Source organism: Strix uralensis, chromosome Z (genome assembly GCF_047716275.1).
Source record: "Strix uralensis isolate ZFMK-TIS-50842 chromosome Z, bStrUra1, whole genome shotgun sequence".
In the NCBI taxonomy this organism is placed as follows: Eukaryota; Metazoa; Chordata; class Aves; order Strigiformes; family Strigidae; genus Strix; species Strix uralensis.
The window spans coordinates 77,105,406-77,126,013 of NC_134012.1; the positions used below are offsets into that span (position 1 = coordinate 77,105,406).

Genomic DNA, 20,608 nt, shown 5'->3' on the forward strand with positions numbered 1-20,608 from the left:
CAGGATTTGTTTTTTCCCCAAGAACACATTCAGTGCACAGGACTGGCCAAAGACCACTGAAATCAATGGAAAGGCTACTGGTGACTTTGATGAAATATGGATCGGGCTTTGAGCCTAACACTGCTGACTTCATTGACTCATCACAAGGGCTGAATTTGGTGTTGACAGATGTAAAGCGGTTCATCCCATGTTCCTTTAACAAATTGCATACATTTTTACCCCACCCTTCCACTCCCAGGAATTTAGAGCATTTTCTTCTGCTAGCTCTGTTAAGGAGCCCCAGCACTTGCACAGGTAAAATGAATGACTGGAACACATACAGTTGTTTGTACTTACAGGTGTCTGGCTTGAGCTGACTGTTGGTAATTCCAAAATACTGTGGATTTTCAATGACAGGAATCTTTGTCATCCCAATGATGACTGCATCAGGACCCCCCTCTGAAGAAGATGGAGTGTTACTTCCATTTGAGATGTGGTGGAGGGGACTGGCTGAATCATCGTCATTGCTGATAACTGAAGAAGGACCTAGAGTTAGAAACAAAGATTTTCCTGTAACTCAGCACATGGTTCTGGTTTTTTTTTTTTTGGACTAGTTTGTTCTCCATCCCTGTAGTCAACAGTTCTCTTTGTGTGCCTTATTGACCTTACCTCAGGAATTCTATATGTCTGGGTGCAGATGGAGAACAGTGGTTTTTTTCCATTAGGAGCTGGAATGTGAAGCAAATTATTGTATGGTAGATCACCTAGACTAAATATGTCAGGGTCCAGCATCGTCTGTCACTGGGGAAGATTTCCAAATTTGTTGAACTCCTTCTGTCATTCTCAGAAATAAGCTACGAAATACACACATTAACTTTTTTACCTTATGCCCTACTTGGATCACACAGCAGTAATTGTCACAAATCCAGGGAATGCCTGCCCTCCATTTGAGGTGGCATTATAACAAGACAAAAGACACAGAGGAGATGGGCTCATCCTGACGTGGGAGGATGGTAATTTCTGAAAGACAACACATTTGAAAGCAAAAATCCAGGGGACAGTTTGAACAGTCACAGAGGTATGGAGCAGACACTGAGAAGAGTAATGGTTAAGACACACCCCACCCTGCTGCAAAATCTGGGGTCATTGCAGAGGGGCTCATCCAGCTCAGGGGAACATCCCACTGGCTCCCCCATCCATACTTGAGTTTAGTCACCTTCCAGAAAGCGGTTTATTTGGATCAGTAATTCAGTCACAGTTCTTGTTTTGTTCTCACTCAGTCCTTTATATTTTTAACAAAAGTGCAATAGAGATAAAATGTTGAAGTCCCGGACTAAGTTTTAAGTTGGACAGAAGGAACAGTGCAGAGGCAAGACAGAGCTGAGTAACGCACCACATAGATGGCATCTGTGTCTACAGGAGAGATGGGGGATACAGAGAGAGAGAGAGAGAGAATGGGGACCAGCAGCAGGTCCTATAGACACATCATTGAGGACATGAGAGAAGATGGGCAGGATCCACCATAGCACATATACAATTAAGGAACAAAATGAAAACTAAGGCAGTCCCAGACACAGAAGCCAAGAAAGGGCAGCTTTAAAGAAAAGAAACTCTTTTGTGGCTCACTGCATCATTAACAAAAACACTTTATCATTTCATGGCACGGCTCACCGGAATAAAACAAATAATTTGGCATGTGGCTATTCAACCCTACCTTTAGAGACTCAAGTGTACTCCCACCCCTGTTCTGCTTTCCCTCTCTCCAGTTGGTTTAATGGTGCATGAGGGAAATGTTCTCATAGTTTGAAAAAGTACTTCCCCCCTAGCCTGAAACATTAGAGGGCATTTTTCAAATACCTTGCACTTCACTGGAAAGTCACTGTTGACAAATGTAAACGAAGCCTAGATCTCTGCAATTTATCAAGTGAAATACTAATACCAAGGCTGGTTTTGTCATTACTGATCACCCAGATCCTCAAAAGATTGATTCTACCAGGAAGGCTGCCAGGATTAAGAGTTTTTGGTGAAGTTTCCTCTAATGAAGTGCAGAGCCTAACAAACTGTGGGAAAGGGTCCCTCAGATCGCACACAAGGTACTTACATGAAGACATAACACATTTTTCAGGTGTGCAAGAGTTGTGTGCAGTGGCATTAGAGTGCAAACCCATTTAAAACTGCATTCATTTTTTTCTAGACATCATCCTTACATCTCTAAACTTTCTGAATGTCAAGCTAATGGCTCCAAAAAGCAGGCTGACAAATACACATTTTCTTGGAAAATAAAGTCCTTTTATCCTAATATAGCTTTAGTATGAGGGTCAAAGCCCTTCTTTTACAACAAATGTGTAAATTCCTTTGGCTCTGTATTTAATAGAGGCATGTCTCTTAAGTTCTTTTCAGCCCTACTGCTCTCTGCTGCACAGGAGGAGGCTCTTTTGTCATTCTTTGCTTCCACCACACATGCAGTGATGGCAAGGAAAAGTGACCATTACACATTTCTAGACATTAAAATGGGATAATGAATAGAAACTTGTTCTGTTCATCAAATCATTTATGCGCTACTCCAAGACCCAATTTTGTACAGCGAACTATTTTTTCAATCAGTATAAACCTCAAAGTGCTGCAGGTGAAAAGCAGACAACTGTTCAGTAAATCTATTTACTCAATCAGGCTAACTGATAAAAACTAGTCTTCTGTGTGGTATGAAGCAGCCTCCGAGTATATTCAGGTCCCTGATGTAGGTGAAGAAAACCTGGAAAATGAGGTTCCAAAGCAATTCCTGGTGGTATGAAATGGTTTAAGAAAAATTAAACTCTGGGAACTTTGTGCTGTGTTACTTAGTGATCCCTTTCAGGCAATGTTCTTTGGAAATAGTTGTTTGGGTTCAAAAATCTTATTTCCTGTATATTTCTTCTCTAATTAAGACAATGAGAACTCAACAGATGGAAATACTTGTGTATCAGAGGCAGTTGACCTCACATCCTGTCAAACTTCCCTTTTGCTGGGACCTTTTCATCAGTGTGAGCAAACTGGTACACAGACTGTTTCCACACTTGCTTATTTGCCAGACTATCCACTTACCATAAAGTTACATTTCATTTTTTGAATGCACTAAGTCACATTACAGTTACAGGCCAGCACTGCAGCTGGCTATGACTGATATTCTAGTAACGCAGAACCGTTTTCCAGATGCACGATGAGGCCATCACCTGTACGGACAAGAAGCTAGAGCTGCCCTTTTCTGAATATGCACTGAGCTCAAACTAAAGGATAATTTCTTGAAGTGCCTTAAAGTGTGGTTTCATCCAGATGAAATGGGGTCACTGGATTATTTGTCAAGGGCAGAATGAGTATGGTAATTACTCTCAGTAACCTATTACTGATTCTGGTTTTTATAAAATCTGCTGTTGGCTTCACACCTGAAATTTGAAAATATTAGTCAAAACATCATTTGTGGGAGTGAAAAGTCATGGGTTGTCAATAGCCGTTAGCTATTGCCAGTAGCTGACTCACAGTCAGGTTGAGCTTTTAAGAAATCTCCAGAGGCCTTCTCCATCTTCAAATATGCTGCTCAACATCTTCACTCAATTTCATTTTTAGACTGTATTCCTTATCTTAAGGAGATAGAAGCTGGTGCCAGATGAGCAATGGTAGCCTGCCTTGGAGAAGAAACATAAGCGCTGCACACTGCAGGGCTGAATTTCTTCTCTCTTTGATGTTGAGCTAAAAATATATCCATTCTGCATCACCTAGGCCCAGGAAAAATCCCTTCTGTGTACAAAAGTCAGCAGCTCTCTGAAAAAGTGGTGACGTGTAAGAAAACCAATTGTATTTGAAACTGTCAAGCTATCATAAAGCCAAAATACCTCCCACACCTAGGTTGTGAATGATCTTTGGCACATGGTATGGGGACAGGCAGAAACAGCAAACTTCTCTCACTGCACATCCCACAGAAACTGGAGACAAACACAGCTGGGGTGTGGGTCATGGTTTACCTTCACTAGTGTCAGCATCCCTCCCCAAAATATAACTCACTTCTGTGCTATCTCTTCAACAGTGCATCTCTGCACTGTCCTTGACATTGGTGGTGCCAACAAATGTGAGTTTCCTTAGGTTTAGAAATAAAATTTTATAAAACTAACTATTTTCAAGATGTGTTGATGTTTCTGGCCAGGAGAAGGAGTTTATAAAATTATAAGATTATAAAATACAGCCTTTCCTGCTGCTCCTATCACCATCAGAGTTAATGCTGTTTTAACATACATGCTACCAAGACCTATCTACACTGTTTGTTGGGGCTACACTTTGCTTTGCATTATTTCAGACTTCTGCTAATACTTAGGTAGTTGGCTGTGGCAACACATCTGACTACTGGCTGCCACTGGAATAATCCACACGGCCTTCCTGTGTTTCAAAGTACAGGAGTCCCAAAGTGAGTAACGGCATGACTCAGCTAAGCAGGCTCAGGCAAAAAATAAAAAGGAGAGGCTCTCAAATGCAGAATCAGAAAGAACATATGGGTTTTGTTTGCACCTGGCATGGTCTTGCCAGCATATATACTCAGACTTTAGTTTAGATGTTCACCAATGAGAACTGTGACCATCTACTTCTCCCTCCACCTACTGTGTCAAAGATATAAACAATCTAATCTGCATGTTTGCTCTCCAAGCTCTAAGATCTCCTGGATGCTACAATATCCTACATCCTCCTCACAACACACTTCTGTGCATCATACATCACTCCAATTATCCCTAAAGTCACTACTAATGGCTGAGGCACACTGGGAAACAATAAGAGTAATAATTATAAAAACCCAGCCTGTTTTAGCTTTGTACTTGCAGCTGTGTAGTTACAATGATGCATCTGCTTAGTCAAGTGTTACAAGGCAGCTCAGGTAAAGAGATCATTTATTTACAGAGATGATTTTGTGCTGTGATGCCTTCATAACCATGGCTCCTCCCATGAAAAATTACGTTGACTGCTAGGAAAATCTCTCAAGTGACCTTGCGCTAGCATTGGCTCTTACTTCCTCTGGGAACAGGGACCAGTCTCTGCCGTGACATGGTAATGGCACACCATCAAGTCAAAAGCAGGACAGTAAGTGCATGTCACATCAGTCAGCATCACCTCTGCTGAATTTTGAGGTCATACTGAATCTTCTCTCTTTTTCCTTTTGGGAGGTGTGTTCTGAAAAAGCAATTGCAGAAGATTTCTTTGCCCATGAGACTCCGATATTTGCTATAGATTCTAAGTTCTTCTTTTCTGCATGATTAAAAAGTAAGTTTTATGCTTAGCAAGAGCAGATACTCAATTTTTCCTGTTATCAAGCTAGGATTCCACTTTCTTACCAGAACAGATACCTTTTTAGCTTAACTCTTGAATAGCTATCTTATCTTTCACTCCCTCTGGAAGACACCTTATTAATCACGGTTTGGCACACTTTTTTCTGACTAAGGTGCTATAAGCTTTACTCTGAATATTCCATTGCATTCCTAAGTTCAACAACTGTACGCAACTGTGATATCAAATCATGTTTACGCAATTCTATTAGGCTGGATAAGAGAGCCCAGCATAATAGAAAGTAATGCAATTATAGAAACATTATTTTATATTAGTGGTCTCTTAAAATGCTGCATGCTGAATACAGGGAATTGAATTAAAAGGCATAAATAGAACACAAGAAAAAAAATTCAAAGCCAGCTGAATAAGCTTCCCAAAGAGATACCAGTTTAGTCTCACTTTGCTTGGTGGAGCTGTTCAAAGTAAAGTCAGGTTCTTCTGCATATCCAGAGTGGGTTTATTAAACTGATAGTTTTTACTTTGCAGCTGCTGATGCTTTTAATGAGGGAAAGCTCAAGGCAAGGTGCTCCTATGCTTTCTCAGCAGTTCAGCTATGCAAAGCCTCTTTTCTTGCCTCTCCCCATCTTCCAACCGAACCTTCTTGTCACATATCCTCACCTCTGCCAGCTCCTCAGAGAACAGCCATTAGTCTTAGCCTCAGTGAAGTAATCTCAATAGTGAGTGTCACACTCAGTTGTGAAACAAGTATTATGAGGTTAATCCTCCTTTATTTGTGGTGGACAAAACACAGAATAAGATCACCTCAAACAACATTATACCCAGGTCCATCCTGCTGAAGCACACTGCTCTTCACAGCTCAAAGAGTGCATGTCCTTCTATCCCAGTGCAGCACACTGAGCCAAAAACCACATTGTAGACATTAAGTCTGTGACTCAGAAAACTGAAACTTGCCAGGCTTGGGTGTTTAGAGGATAAATAATTTCAAATCTTCTGACAGATATCATTAATCTGTTTAACTGATTTGCACCCACCAGTGCTTGTTTAAGCTTGTACTCTGTTGCCTGTTGATATATGAGATGAGAAAAACTTTCTGACACTGCCCAAGAAGTTCAGTTCCCATTCAAGAGCATGCTCCCAGGAAGTTGGGGGAACCAGAATGGAGAGCCAGAGAACTTTCCCTACACTCAGCAGACAAATGTCTCTGTTCCCTGTCAGCATGCACTTCTAACAATCTCTGAATAACAGAAGGGAGGGGGCTCCTTGGAAGTATCTTGCAGAAGTAAGTAGATGAAAATAAACATTTAAACTCAAGAAACAGCCCTTAAAAGTCTGTTCACTTACAATCATTGCAAAACAAAGTGGAGACACTTGTTTGAAAATCATAATGAAACCACACCACTTTGAGCTAATGTTTCATTTGGATGATCAAGAATCCAAGGTGGTTTCCTTTTGTTTTCATGTGAAAAATCTATGTTTTGTCTTTCCTCATTTGTGGCAGCTTCACAAGAAGACTAAATTGTGTTGTTATCACTGTATCACTTTCATACAGAGCAAATAAGTTATAGAGATGGATTATTTTCTTTCCTACACAGAATAATTTAAGTAATGCTTACTTTTGAGTCTAATGAAATAATAGGTATGTTATTCAGCTTTACATTACCAAATTTTCAGTGTTTCTAGGTGTCAAAAGGTCAGTTACACTGACTTAAATGCCTTTCCCCCAAAATGCATGTTTCTTTTGCTGGAAAACTTATTTCAAATGCCTAACTCCTCTAGAGAGCAACAAACACACAATCTGGGTAATTTCCACTGAAATGACTGCACACAGATTTTAGCCACTCAAGTATTTCATCAGGCCTTTTTGTTGTGGCGTTGAACCTAAGAGCCACAGCTGCGTATTTGTTTGCCTCAGTTTTATTCTGGAACATGATTGTGAAAGAATCCCAGTTAGTTCCTTTCAGCTGCCTTTCTTCTCACAGCCTCATCTATGCCCCTGTATGCATACATTCACACAACCCTTTACACACACGCCTAGAGCATTCCAGAGGTTATAGTTTCTGCAAGGGATGTTTCCAAATAGGGAGGACTCCTTAGGATAACCTATGTGACCCCTTCATAATGCAAGTCACTTCCTGAAAGCCATGGTACCTACAGGACACAGGGACAAAGACACAGGTGTCTAGGTCTGGGACAGACTGGCAAGGCAGTTCACCCAAGAAACCTCCTCTGCAGCACTGAAAAACCCTGTAGGAAAAAGGATGAGGTCTCTAACATGTACTGGATTTGCTAGTACTGTCTGTGCAGGATGAAAGGTGAATGACCCCTCTCTGCCCCAGCTTCACTCCAGGGCCAGCTCTCCCCAGGGATGCCATCTGTGAAGCCTCAGCCTGTGGCACAAAGTTTGCTGATTTCCTTCTCCTTTCAGCCAGAATGGGAGGCATTTGTATAACAGATCTCACAACCGCAATCTGCTACACATCTTCAAACTCCTAAGCACCCTAACCAATAAATCATCACTGTCTGTCCTCTGTGACGTACGTGCTACTATTATTCCCAATTTGGAGATGACAGGAGGAGCTCTGCATGATTCACTGATTTGCCCAGAGCTGGAGGTGGGATCTTTGTCAAAGTCATAACCAGGACCTGGGAAGGGCTGCCAGCTCTGGCTGTTGAACCATAGAGCACTTTGGGACTTACAGCCCTCCTTCAGCTGTAGAATGGCTATACAGCTGTCCACTGCTTTGTGGACACTTTTTCAGTATGTGCAGCTCAGATGATGTGCCCTATCATAAAGAATGAGGAATTTATGGCCTCTCATTATTGGTAGTCAAATGAAACACAGACCTGAGACAAAAATCTAGCAGGGATGTAGTGTATTAATCAATATGAGTATGTGAGCCAGAGAAGTAAGGATATAAGGCAACAGAAAATGTGAAAGAAGGAAAGAAAAAATGATTTATCTTTTTTAATATAGATCACCAAGACCATTCATTATAGCCACCTGCAGGTTTGGATATCTTGGAAATGTGGGTAAAATTACAATCCTTCAAAAATACTACAATGAAAAATCACTGCAATAAGAAAAAAGATCAGCTGGAATGCGTTTGTTGGCATCAAGTGAAAAAGAATAATTCAGACAAAATTAAATCCTTGTTGCCTTTCATTTAATTTAAAAACTATTTAATTAACAATAGCTTCCCTCCATACTCCTCATGAATAATCTGTATTAGAATTCCCATTCTTAGGGCTGGGAATGAGGTCCTCTGTTGTCTACAAGATTACAATGTGTACAGAAGCAACACAAGTTTCGCCATGCTGCTTTTGCAGTCAGTCTTTATCTGGGAGAACAGCAAAGTTATTTGCAGTAGTCAACTTGAATAATTTTCTAAATTCTGCTTAGTTAGATGTGGTTAGATGATATGGCAGATATGCTAGATTGTGGAGAAATGCTTTTAAAAGAAAAAAGCACTACTAATGAAACTATCCAAGCAGATCAGCTGAAAACATGATATGGAAAAATCTAGAAATAATCAGAGACCTGATAAAACCCTGAAGAATTGGGTTTTATTTATACTAAACAGAGGTCTGAGGAGGTACACCCGGATAGCCTTCCAATAGAAGTGAACAATCTTTATTTTAAGTCTATGCTGGATAGGAATGAAAAGTTGCATGACAAAAGTGCATCAAGAGAGACTGAAGCAAAATGTTAGGAAAACATCCTCAAGACACTGGAATTGCTTACACAAGACTCAGAAATCTCCATTTTTGGAGCTCTTGAAGCCACATCAGGAAAATATCTGTTGGAAAAGATACAGGTATAGTTGGTACAGGTTTAGGACAGGAAGAATCTCCTGGGTCCCCTTTCAGCCCTAATACTCCATAATGACAAAAAGGTAGACCTTGAGGGGTCTTACAGAAAACACTTTGGGTTCTTCAGATGTTGATTTATGTGTGTTCAGAACTAAATGAGGCCTGTAGCTCAACAAATACATAGTGTATATCAATAAAGTACACACATTTCAATGCATTAGCAGGTTACTTTTCCAGACTGCAGAATCAAGATAGGTTTAGTCAGGTGAGAAGCACACCAGCGATGTACAAATCCACAGTCTACAGTGGGTTATTCTACTAGAACATACATTATTTAATTGCATTCTTTACATACAATTTATTTCAGTGGGGTTTTCCCCCTTAATTGTTTCTGAACAGTTTTCATTTGTGGAAGTGTTAACTACAGAGTCTTGTATCATTGCTCACTTTTTGTGAGTGTAAGATTCTTACAGGCCCCCAAAACTCCATGAATTATGGAGTCAACACTGTCCTACGTTGAAATATACCTCTCAATTTGTTCTCAACAAGCATTCCAGCTTAATAGCTTCCAACTCATTTTTTATTTACAGCTGCACTAGCTAACCTGAAACATGACAATCTGCAAAGAAGGAAAACTAAATGATTATACACAATCAACCCAAACATCATGCTCAAATTATAACAACATCTGCAGAAATCTGGTTTTGCTCTTTACTCAGCTTTCACTGAGATGATCTTGCAGCCCAACTAAAGCTTTCTTGGACTTGCACTGATTTGGACTGGTTTCTCTTCATCTCCAAACATTCCCCATCCTTGAGAACAGGTTTTAAAAATAAAATTCAAAGGCCCATCTACACCTGAAGAGGAGGGCATGGGAAGATGGTGAAATAACTCAGTTACCTATTTCTTGTCAAGTAGTTCACTCTCTCCTTGACAGTAGTTCACTCTCTCCTTGAGTTAACGGGCTTTGGGTCCTGATGGTCCAAATTTTGCATGTGCTCAGGAGGCAGTATCTGGCCTTTGGAAGAGGACTGCTGGAAGGGCAGGAGGCTTCAGCACAGAAGACGACAGGTTGTCCAAAACTGGCTCTCAGTGAGCATAAAGCAAGAGATAGCTTACTTTCCCTCCTGAGCATCAATGCCTGACTTTTTATTCCAATTTGTATTAGATTACTTAGCAACAGTGAAACTGATTCATTCTGAGTCTCTGCCACAGCAGCCATTGCAGTGGCTTTCTCTACAGCCCCTGTCCCTAAAGCACTCAGCAACTATACACATCCCTGGCCTTCAGAGATCACAACCCCTGCTAAGAAAACCTTGCTGGCTGGCAGGAGACTGGCCAGAACCTTCTGGGAGGATTTTTGGTGCTCAGCAATCATGTGTCACTAGAAATTCTTGTGATACCCAGGTGAAGCATCTGCCATGTTCTCCTATGTTGAATAGCCTTAGCAACAGACTCACCCAGCATGTGGTGGTTTTGTGCACCTCTAAGAAATCATAAAGAAAAGCAATCGTTTTCCATTTCCATAGTTATAGACTTCTGGATTATGCTCAATTAGATCTTTTGGGACATTGTTTAAAAAACAATTCACCTTTGGAGATGGGAGGGAGCTGAACAGACTGTTTGGAGGAATACCCCTGCCAATACAGCTTCAGATCAAAGATGCAGAACTGCCTCTGAACAACACCGTTCCTTCCCCAAGCGTGATTCTTAAGGCAGCGAAGCCTTACATACTCAAAACCCTCTTCGAATGCAGATCTAAAAATTTCTGCAGTGGAGCAAATGACACTCACAGATAGAAAGGCAACATGTCAAATTTCTGTCCCAGCAGCATAATTCACAAACTATGGGATTAGCTGCACAAATTGACTGACTTGCCGCTAGATGTTGATACTCTACTGCCATTTACAGACACCTCCTCCTCCCTGCCACATGATGTCTCATTTGCTGGAGATTCCTCCTGTCACCTCTCTCCTGCCAAGTCTCCTTGAATTGCCTCTATGGCAAACAGGAAAATGCCCCACACTCAAAGCTATTTGCATCGTACCAGCTATCAGTGATCCCAGAGGTGGCCACACTACAAACCAAACTCAGGCAGTTTCGCTACAGCAGATTTGAAAATGGACACATTAATTGTAAAACTGGTCACAAAACCACAATGAGGTTTTGCTAAGATATTGAAAGCATCACCGTTTCTACTATGCAGGGCTCTAAATAAAGCAGTGTTTCTCTTCTCTCAGGATGCTGCATATAATGTTTTCACAAATTACTTCTGAATACTTTACAAAGTATTCTCCCCTAGCTTTTTTCTGATGTGCCTCCTCTGTTTATTTACTCACTTACTCCTTTATGAAGAGTTTCACCTCCCCTTAACTGATTCGGTCTTGACCACTTGCCTTATCTGTCATCTCTTTTTCTAACATCTCTCTGGATTTAACTCTGCAGCTTCCTATCACCTTATAATATTCAGTTCCCAATTGTCCACATGGCCTCCTGTGATGTTGTAATTTATATGTTAGCATTATATAGCAGTATTTTAGGGTGACACTCATTTATTCTCAGTGTAACTTCCTCTTTTACCAAAAATTCGGTCATGGCTGTTTCTTAGCAACAGGTTTATCAGAACTAATTTGCATGTAAATCAAATACTCTCAGAAAGGAACTGCTAAAGGAAGCTGAAAATATAGCCTTATTGTTGGCCACTACTAGAAGCAAATACTACAAAGCAGAATAAAATGGTTTGGCAATTCTGTATGAATTTAATGAAGATGTGTAAAACATGAGCACCAACTGAAGACCATAAAAATATTCCTGATTAGCGTATTTCTGAGTTGATCTGCAAAAATAATCTTCTTGACCTCAGAGACTGCAAGACAAAACAAACCATGCATAGCCACAATCCTCTCTTGCACTGGACTAGATTTAGAATTGGAGTCTGCAATGGTCACATACAAACAAGTCTCAAGGGACCAGAGTGCAAAAGGCAGACACGTGCACTTCCCACGTGCATGAAAAATGCACACTCTCACTTCAAGCACACCAATACTAAATAACCAAGAATTGAACATCAATGCAGGAACATAATCCCTTAGTATTTCACTCTCTGGAGTCCCCACATTTATGCCATAATTTCAGTAAACTGAAAGCTTTTAATCTTCACAGTCTTTAGAAAGAATCTGTTTCCCCTGAAGATTTGTCTACACCTTACTTGATTTTTCCAGATGAGGTTTTTGTTTGTTTTTTTCTTAACCCAAAACAATGTGCTAAGCTGCAACTCACTAGTTCATCAAAAATGTAGAGACAAACAAATCTGGGGATAGGGTGAAAGAGTGAAACCAAACATGAAGCATGAAATCCTATAAATAGAAAAAGTGAAATAGCAATACTGAGCGTCTAATTCCCTTCATCTTAGTATCAACCGAGAGTAATTTATTAACTTGACGATGATGCAAAATCCCTATGAATGACAGTGGAATAAGGACTGCTGTCTTTGTATTAAGAATGATGACAACCTTTTTAGCAAATGAAGTACTGTGCTGCTGTGGCACTTAGTTGTGTCACTGAAAAGCAGCATCTATAATATATGGCCACACATGAATTATGTTAGGAATGGGTTCAAGTAATAGATCTGTATTATTCCCAAGAGGCAATGCCAAAAAGGTAATTGCCCATATTTGTACCACTATGTTATAGAGAATGACAGTTTCATGTTTTCTTAATGTTTAACGGAAAATCTATAAAATCCACTTCTCTTTCTTGCTGAAAAATTAATATAAGACCAAAATCTGAAATTCCAACTTTTATCATGCTAGGGAGAGGATTAAAACCAGTATGATTCGCTGCATGCTACCAGAAATGTAAAAACTACAGAGCTAGGCTTTCATTATGGTGCTGCTGGGATTATTAAAGTTAGCAAGATTTTGGTCTTTTACCTTTCAGTCATGCAGTCACATGGACTTGCAGAGGAGGGATGGATGCGAGGTGGACAAGCTAGCTTGCTGGAGAGCGCTTAATGCTGGGCTGGGAGCCAGCAGAAGTGAATCCCTCCTGCAGCATCTCCCTTCCCTCCTCTGCACACTCATCATTACAGAAATCTACTGAAGCCATGCACAGTATCTGTGCTGCTCCAGCACTGGGAGCTCCCCTTTAGGAGGCTTTAAACTGGGCTCTGTGCCACAGAGATAAGACACCTAAGAAGAGATATGGCAGGAAGTAGCCAATACATAACAGCCTCATTGGGCTTCTGCCAGAGGCTGCTTGACCGCACTGGTAACCAGAGGAGCCCGTTATCCCTAGCTGGGTACCTGACTCTGCAGGAGGGGATGCCACATTGCCTCTGGGTCCTCAGGTCTTGCTGGCTGCTCCCTCCTTGGTCATGTTACCTTAGATGGATACAGAATCTCATTTTAAAAAAGTACACAGTTCATCGACTGAGTGGTTGGGATGGTTTTGTTCTCCAATACAGTTTCCAGAGGCATCAGAATTTCGTTTGTTAAGACAGTACCAACTTTTCTTACTTTACCAGCCAATTTCTCTGTGTTTTCATGATGTGGTAGCAAAACCCAAGGAACGAAGATATGACAACTTGAAACAGCTAAATTATCTAACTAGCCTGCAAAATGAGGCAAAAATTAAGTCCTGACCTACTCACCCATTTAAATTTTTATGAGGAAGCAAGAATAACGTAGGATTTCACTACAGATGTCATTTAAAAAATGAAACTTCATTTTCAAGAGTATTACAAGAGATTTCTGACGTTTTGTATCACTAGCAGTGCCATCTGGCATCAACGTCATTTCAAATTGCCAAGCAATTATTGCTAAAAAATTAACTAATATTCACATCCAAGGATATTTCTTATAATGTTTAATGAAAAAAATATATATTTAAGGATGACCATCATTTGCAAAATAAAGATAAATACAGTACTAATGATTCAAACACCAGCATAAAGAAATTGTGGTCCTAAGTTTAAAATAAGCTAGCCCTGTTGAATTAAACTCACTGATCTGGGTTCTAAAGCAAGTTTCAAAGTATGTATCATAAACTCATTCAATACTAGTAGTAAAAAATAAGATTACTTTATTCACTTTGTTAGTAACATATGACTAAAACTGTAACATATAGTACTATTTTACACCTACATAATCTCCTAAAAGATCATTTTGCAGAAAAAATGAAACTACAGATAAATACAGATCTTTTACGGAATCTGGCTATTATGGATTAAACACCACAAAAACCTTACAGTTTTAGAATTAAAATTGCATTGCTTCATTTTGTTGGCATTTCCTTTTCATGTTAAATGTCTGGCAAGACCTAAGATGATTACTCCTACAAATGTTCACAGACAGTAAATTTCAAGCTTTAGAATTTACCATTCCCAAATAGTAGGGAGTAGTAGTACTTACAAATGGCAAATATTTAAGTTGGTCTCTTAGCTGATGTGAATTGGTTAAAGGATCTGACTCATACCTTTCTCAGTCTCTACTGATTTTGAGTTCCTCATGGTTTTGAATCCCATGCATATATATTCACTGCTGGAGAGACTGATCTGTTAGCATTTTACAGTCACATGGTATAAGCATAAGCGTAATGCAAAGAAAGCTACACAATCTGTGCACTTGCTGCTGTAGGCAGCAATGACAGAAAGTTTCAGAATGCTAAAGACAGCAGTTACACATTACTCAGGGACAATTTAATGTGCTACACTAACAGGCCTCCCTAGAATCCTGACGCAGATAAAATTACTTGTGTAAGAGAAGGATGTGACTCCAGGCAGGACCACACACACATGCATGATTTCTCCTGTCCCTAACTGCAGATGAGTAAATACCCCTGATTTATTTTATAGGGGAATACAGTGTTGTGCTCTATCTGGGATCAGAACCAGGGCTCTGGTATAACCAGGCAAGCATCTGCACAGACTCTTTGCATCCTGCAACATGCAGATAGAATTGCTTATAAATGCAGCAAGTTAAAATTACATTTATATTCTGCATTAAACAAATAAATCTCACAGTAGTTTGATTTATGGCACCCAAAGCAAGACCTGCATGTCTCCCAATGTGGAAAAAAAACATGAGAAGTTTTTCAGAATTTCCACTCCCCTCCTAGAGACGATCAAACCCTTTGTAATTAGACTGATGATAGGATAACTCAGTCTCTCTGCTATCAACCGTCAGCCTCCCTGCTTCATCTGCCAAAGGTTGCCCTTTCCTGGCACGAGTATCTGTCCCATGGTAATCACTGATCAAACTGCTATTATGTGGGCTATCTATTAATCACTAGTGGTTACAGCTGCTCTCACCATGGGCGAAGTTCAGACCAGAACCCAGGAGCAAAAAAATGTTAAGAGCCCCACAGTTAGCAGCCACTGCCCTCAGAGGCAACGCCATTGCCTCTTAACAACAGGTAACAACTTTGCCAGGGTTCTAGGGTAGTGAGTTCAACAGCAACAGTGTTATATATACATTTGGATTACATTGAAGTGTAATGTAGCATCAGGGAATGCCAACTTGGTGTCCTCCTTAGAAAGCAAATATCTTTGCCTCCTATTGAAGAGGCACATGGCCCTTCATGCTTCTTTTAACACAAAGATGAAGAGCGATAAAAGTGTGACTTTTACCTGGAAAGAGATTATGTCAACATCCAAGGGAAAACCAATGATGACATATGGGAAAAGGTAACCTGTTATACCACACAGCAAGTAGAAAGCTGGTCTCTATGTGTTCTGCTTCAAAACCATACTTCAAATGCCTGGTAGTTACTGGAGAAAGGAAATGCTCACGCAATTCACAGTCAACTTACCTGATTTTGATTCATGCTCTCATAGGCAAACAAGTTGATGATTTGGGTCATATTTAAAAAACATTACGTGTGCTGAAATATGAGACAGCTGAGCAATTAGTAATAACACAGAGTTACTGCTTGTGTAGCAGAAGCCTTCACAAGACTGATCAGGGACTGAGGTATCTATCACTGGGCTACTTGGTACCCAGAAGACAGACTTCACCAAGGCAGGCAGACAGCTCTATTACAACACAGAGGTGGTACCTCAGACTTCCAAAAAAATACTTTTGGCTCATAGAAGATAAAACTAAGAGAGAAACTGAAGTCTTTCATCCAACCACCTGACATTAATATAAAAAATCAATGAGCAGGACTTACCATGAGGAAGCCAACACTGATACTCTTTCATAATTTGTCTCTCCCATTTAAGGCAACATACACTGTTTTGAATCTGAATGAAAATGGCAGGCTTATGTAAATGCTTCCTTCTACAAAGCATAGACTGAGACTTCATATTTTGTTCTAATTCTAATAGTTAATCTGTACAGGTACATGCAGCCCTTGGATTTTTCCTAGAAGTCTTAAGACATTTAACAGGCGCAAAACAACTTCTTATGACTATGTATTAATTAGGTACAAGTGCACCAGGAATCTCTGACATGACTAGCCCTATTGACCTTCACTCTGGGACCATCTGGGGCAGAAAAGTGTGAGCTAACCTCTAAGTTCTGACCTCGGCATCACACTACGTCTCATGAGGAAGCACTGGAAGTGGTTACATGGCATGCATCTTTAGAAAAAGAAAGGGGAATTCTGGTTTGGGCAGCAAGGTGTATGCTGGGATGTCTGCTGGAGTAACATAACAAAATGGACATAACAAAAACTCAGCACTAGCTGACATGAATCTGAAAGAAACGTTACCCAGCCCTCAGAGAAAGGTTTATATAGAACTAGCTGTTTTCTTGGAAACAAATTGCAAATTGCATAAATAAAACAAACAAGTGGTTTCTAAATTATTCGTTTTCAACTACCAGAGCAAGCAGTTCATGTTAAACACAGTATCAACTTGTGCACCAAACAAGAACTCTAATCCAAATTAATTTTCAGCTCTTTCAAATGCACCTTTTAATTCTCTTCACCCACTTTTGTCTCTTATCACATACTATGAACTGCTGTTTTATATTTTGAGGGGATTATTTTAGGGGAAACTGCATTCTCTGTTTATGGACCTTAATTACATCTGGCCCCTTTATTGTTAACTTTGCTCTGATGATGAAAGTCTTAGAGCTCTGGATAGTAACTCAGAAGCCAAACAAAACATTATCATTTAAATCTGAAGTATCTGTCACCTTCAACAAACTAGCTAGGGAACACTTAGTTTAGAAACCTGCTTTTTATAGGTAAAACACATTGTCAGAAAGGTCTTTCAATAGAATTATCTAAATATCAGAAATGAGAATTCTGTGGCTTTTTGCACCCATTCTCTTTGTATATTGCATCAAACTGCAAAAAACCAAAGCACTGCTTATTATGTGCTCTGTATTTTTGTTTTAGAGCCTGATTACTAACATAATATAGGAAGAAACATCAATTACTCAACCTGAAAGGTGATCTTTAAATTTGTTTTACTTTTAAAACATTAAGAGAATTATAAACTTATGTATGAAATTATCCTTTTATTCTTTCAGTATGTTAACGGAGAAATTAAACAGAAATAACAATTTCTCAAGATACAAATATCCAATACATGCTGCTTGTATTTTTGTCCCATTTAAAAGAACAAAATAAAGACTTCTACAAGAATACTGTTAAGTTACAATTCATGTTAATTAAAAAATGAGCCCTTGTTTGTATTTTTACACTGATTTGGATTATCAAGAACATTAAGACTTTATGCTACTTCTTACCCTGTTGACCTCCTAATTTCCTGAGCAGTGTAAATAGCTATTTTCACTTTTGCCTTTACTCAGCTTAATTTTTTGATGGCTCTCCCTAGGTAATAACTTCCTGCTCTGCTGAGGCTGCAAACCCTATATTAGAGTATTTCAAATGGCAAGCTTGCTACCACTCAAAAAAATATCCAATACATCACAATTTCAATGTGTTCTTCTACTTCGTAAAGCATTTTTGATAATCTAATATTTTATATTGTTTGAATACCTTCTTAAAATAATTTTATCTACCAGCTTAATCAATATCACAGTCTACCTGTAATAGCAAGTCTTACTGAAACCTTCTCTTAGAAAAATAAAGGACCTTTCCATCAAGCCTGTTTCTTCTAGATAATGAGGATACATCAAATTAGTTCCAAAAGCATATTTACATGGATGATAATAAAAAAGCATATATGTAACAGTAGGTGCCAATAGATGAAAAATTCTAATTTCCCTACAGGCATACAAAGCAGATTCAGTACAATGCTCAGAGATGCACTGAGCTCCCAGGAGACAAAAACATGACCAATCATTTCAGAAGCAAGAAAATGAACATAATGCAACATTCACATCTGCTATAGTCCAAATACAGCAAATTCACAGGAAAATACGAAATGCCCTAGTAAAAAGCAAAAAAGAAAAAAAAATGGAATTAAACTGTGACATAACCATTTCAACATTATTGTGTACTCTGTTTCATTGTGTCTGTCAAGAAATTCAGATGGTCCAGGCCAACAAACTGAAGTCACAAAGCAAAACACACCTCAAAATAGTTTGGAAAATCAGAACAGCCTACTTAAGTATTCAACCAACCAACTTTTTCTACTTTAAGTTCTGGACAGATGAAGCATGGCCTGACACATAAAATTTGCTGTCTTATGGCCAACAGTCAAATAGTCATCTGATCTGAACACACACACACACACCTGATGGAATGTACATGTTAAACACACATACATTTAAATGAAATTAAATAGAAATAAAACTATTGCAAACGGCGGGGGGGGGGGGGGGGGGGGCAGAAGGTGTTTTTTAGGTAGGGTAACCATTCAAGATGATATAAAAATATAATTAAGGAGTTGAATCTCACTGTTTATCAGAGAATAAAAGCAACAATAAGCACATTTATAACAAGAGTTAACACATGTGGAATTCCAAGATTCACATATTTTCCAATACACAGCACAACTACCTATGAAATTGTGATCAGTTTACAGAAAGTAAAAGACACAATGGTAATGAATTACAAAACTTTATTGGCCTGCTAAAAGTAATTTCGTCAAGTACATTTTTTGTAAATATAGATTGTCCAAACTGTTATGGTAGTACTTAGGAATAAAAACAATGGTTGCCTATTACAAGAAATATGAAACAGTTTCAACATGAAGCATTAGAAGGAAGAGAGAGAGTAAAGACTCACAGCTTGCTGATAGATTACAGCAAACTATTTTTTTATGATGTGATGTTATGGTAGAAGGCATTTTTGTGCTATCATTTACAGTATTACTTTTTGAACATGTGAAAAATAGATTTTAGTAAAGAATGCTTAAGTTCTACACTTTGATATCAACAGAATGACTCTCTTCCTATTTTTAAGTTGAACCTGAAATCTAAGAAAGACCAAGGGACAGAGGGCTCTGAATGGCAGTGGAAGACATTCCAAATGTATTTGCAAAAGACTCTGGTCTCGGATTTCTGCAGTGGCATGGCAGCCCAAGTCTGCTCTCACACTAATAAAGCCAGTAACATCAATGAAATAGCTGTGTTAAAAAACATCTCAGGAAAAAATCAGGATTTCTTTTTCTGTTTTGTGAACATGCCTGAGGAGTGAGACCTACACTGCTTACATGAAGGAAAAATCAAAGCCATCACAAGAAGTCCATGACTTCACCCTATACTTGCTTCTTTATCTGATAGTTCCCTGAAATCTTATATGTTTGTTCTTGTCATTCCAGCAGAGGAACAAAATTACAGTGAAAATGTGTATGCGATGAGGGCAGTTTCCTCCTATATTAAGACATAATCTGCTTAGTAACACTGCTGTGAGTTGCTGCCTCTAGGGACTGTGGGTGAATTGTCCTCTTCAAAATGAAAGCAGTTTGGCTCTACGCTGCCTGCAACTCTGCTCCAGGCCAGGACACATGTGCTTATCCATCACACTCCTTGCAGCTGCAAAAATATAGCTAATCATGGAAGGATGCTATTAAAATTAGAAGGATATGGCATGTCCGTATCAAAACAATACACACTCTAATGTGGGCTTTTTCAATCTATTTTTTATGAAAAGAAGTTAACCAGTTAACCATGAGGTTTGATTAAAGGACAGTAACATCTTCTACAAGTTCAATCATACAGTCTGCATGCTTGTGAAACATAACAGCTATATTAATTTCTAATTAATGCATCATTTTCTCTTTTCACAGCAGATTTAACTTGTATGGACATGAGAAAAACAGAATAAATGGAAGCTAACTTCAAAAGTTTGGGGACACACATTCCCATGGAAGTGGGACAATGAAATGGTCTGTGAAACACGTGAAAAACCCTGTACCGATGTTCTCTGTGCTGCCTATAATGCTGTATTTACAGTTCTCAATACTTCCAGCCATCCATGAACTCCTGCTGTCAAGATCAGATGACAAAATCTGGCACAACATAGGCCTACATTATAATCTGGAATACTTTACACCATCACATAATGACAGCAAAGGATATTCAAAGACCCTGCACATTTGTACCCTATGGAGAAGAGAGCTTATCACAGCTCACAAAGGAGGATGTTGAGCTCTCTC

At 39.3% G+C, this 20,608-nt stretch overlaps 1 protein-coding gene across 3 annotated transcripts in view; it reads right to left on the reverse strand.

Moving 5' to 3' along the window:
* NTRK2 (neurotrophic receptor tyrosine kinase 2) overlaps nucleotides 1–20,608 on the reverse strand; it is a 209,081-nt gene that overhangs the window by 90,353 nt on the left and 98,120 nt on the right. For all 3 annotated transcript variants that reach the window (XM_074855443.1, XM_074855448.1, XM_074855444.1), the window contains one exon: nucleotides 337–525. In XM_074855443.1, the coding sequence (XP_074711544.1) occupies nucleotides 337–525 (189 nt within the window). The remainder of the gene's footprint in view (nucleotides 1–336; nucleotides 526–20,608) is intronic.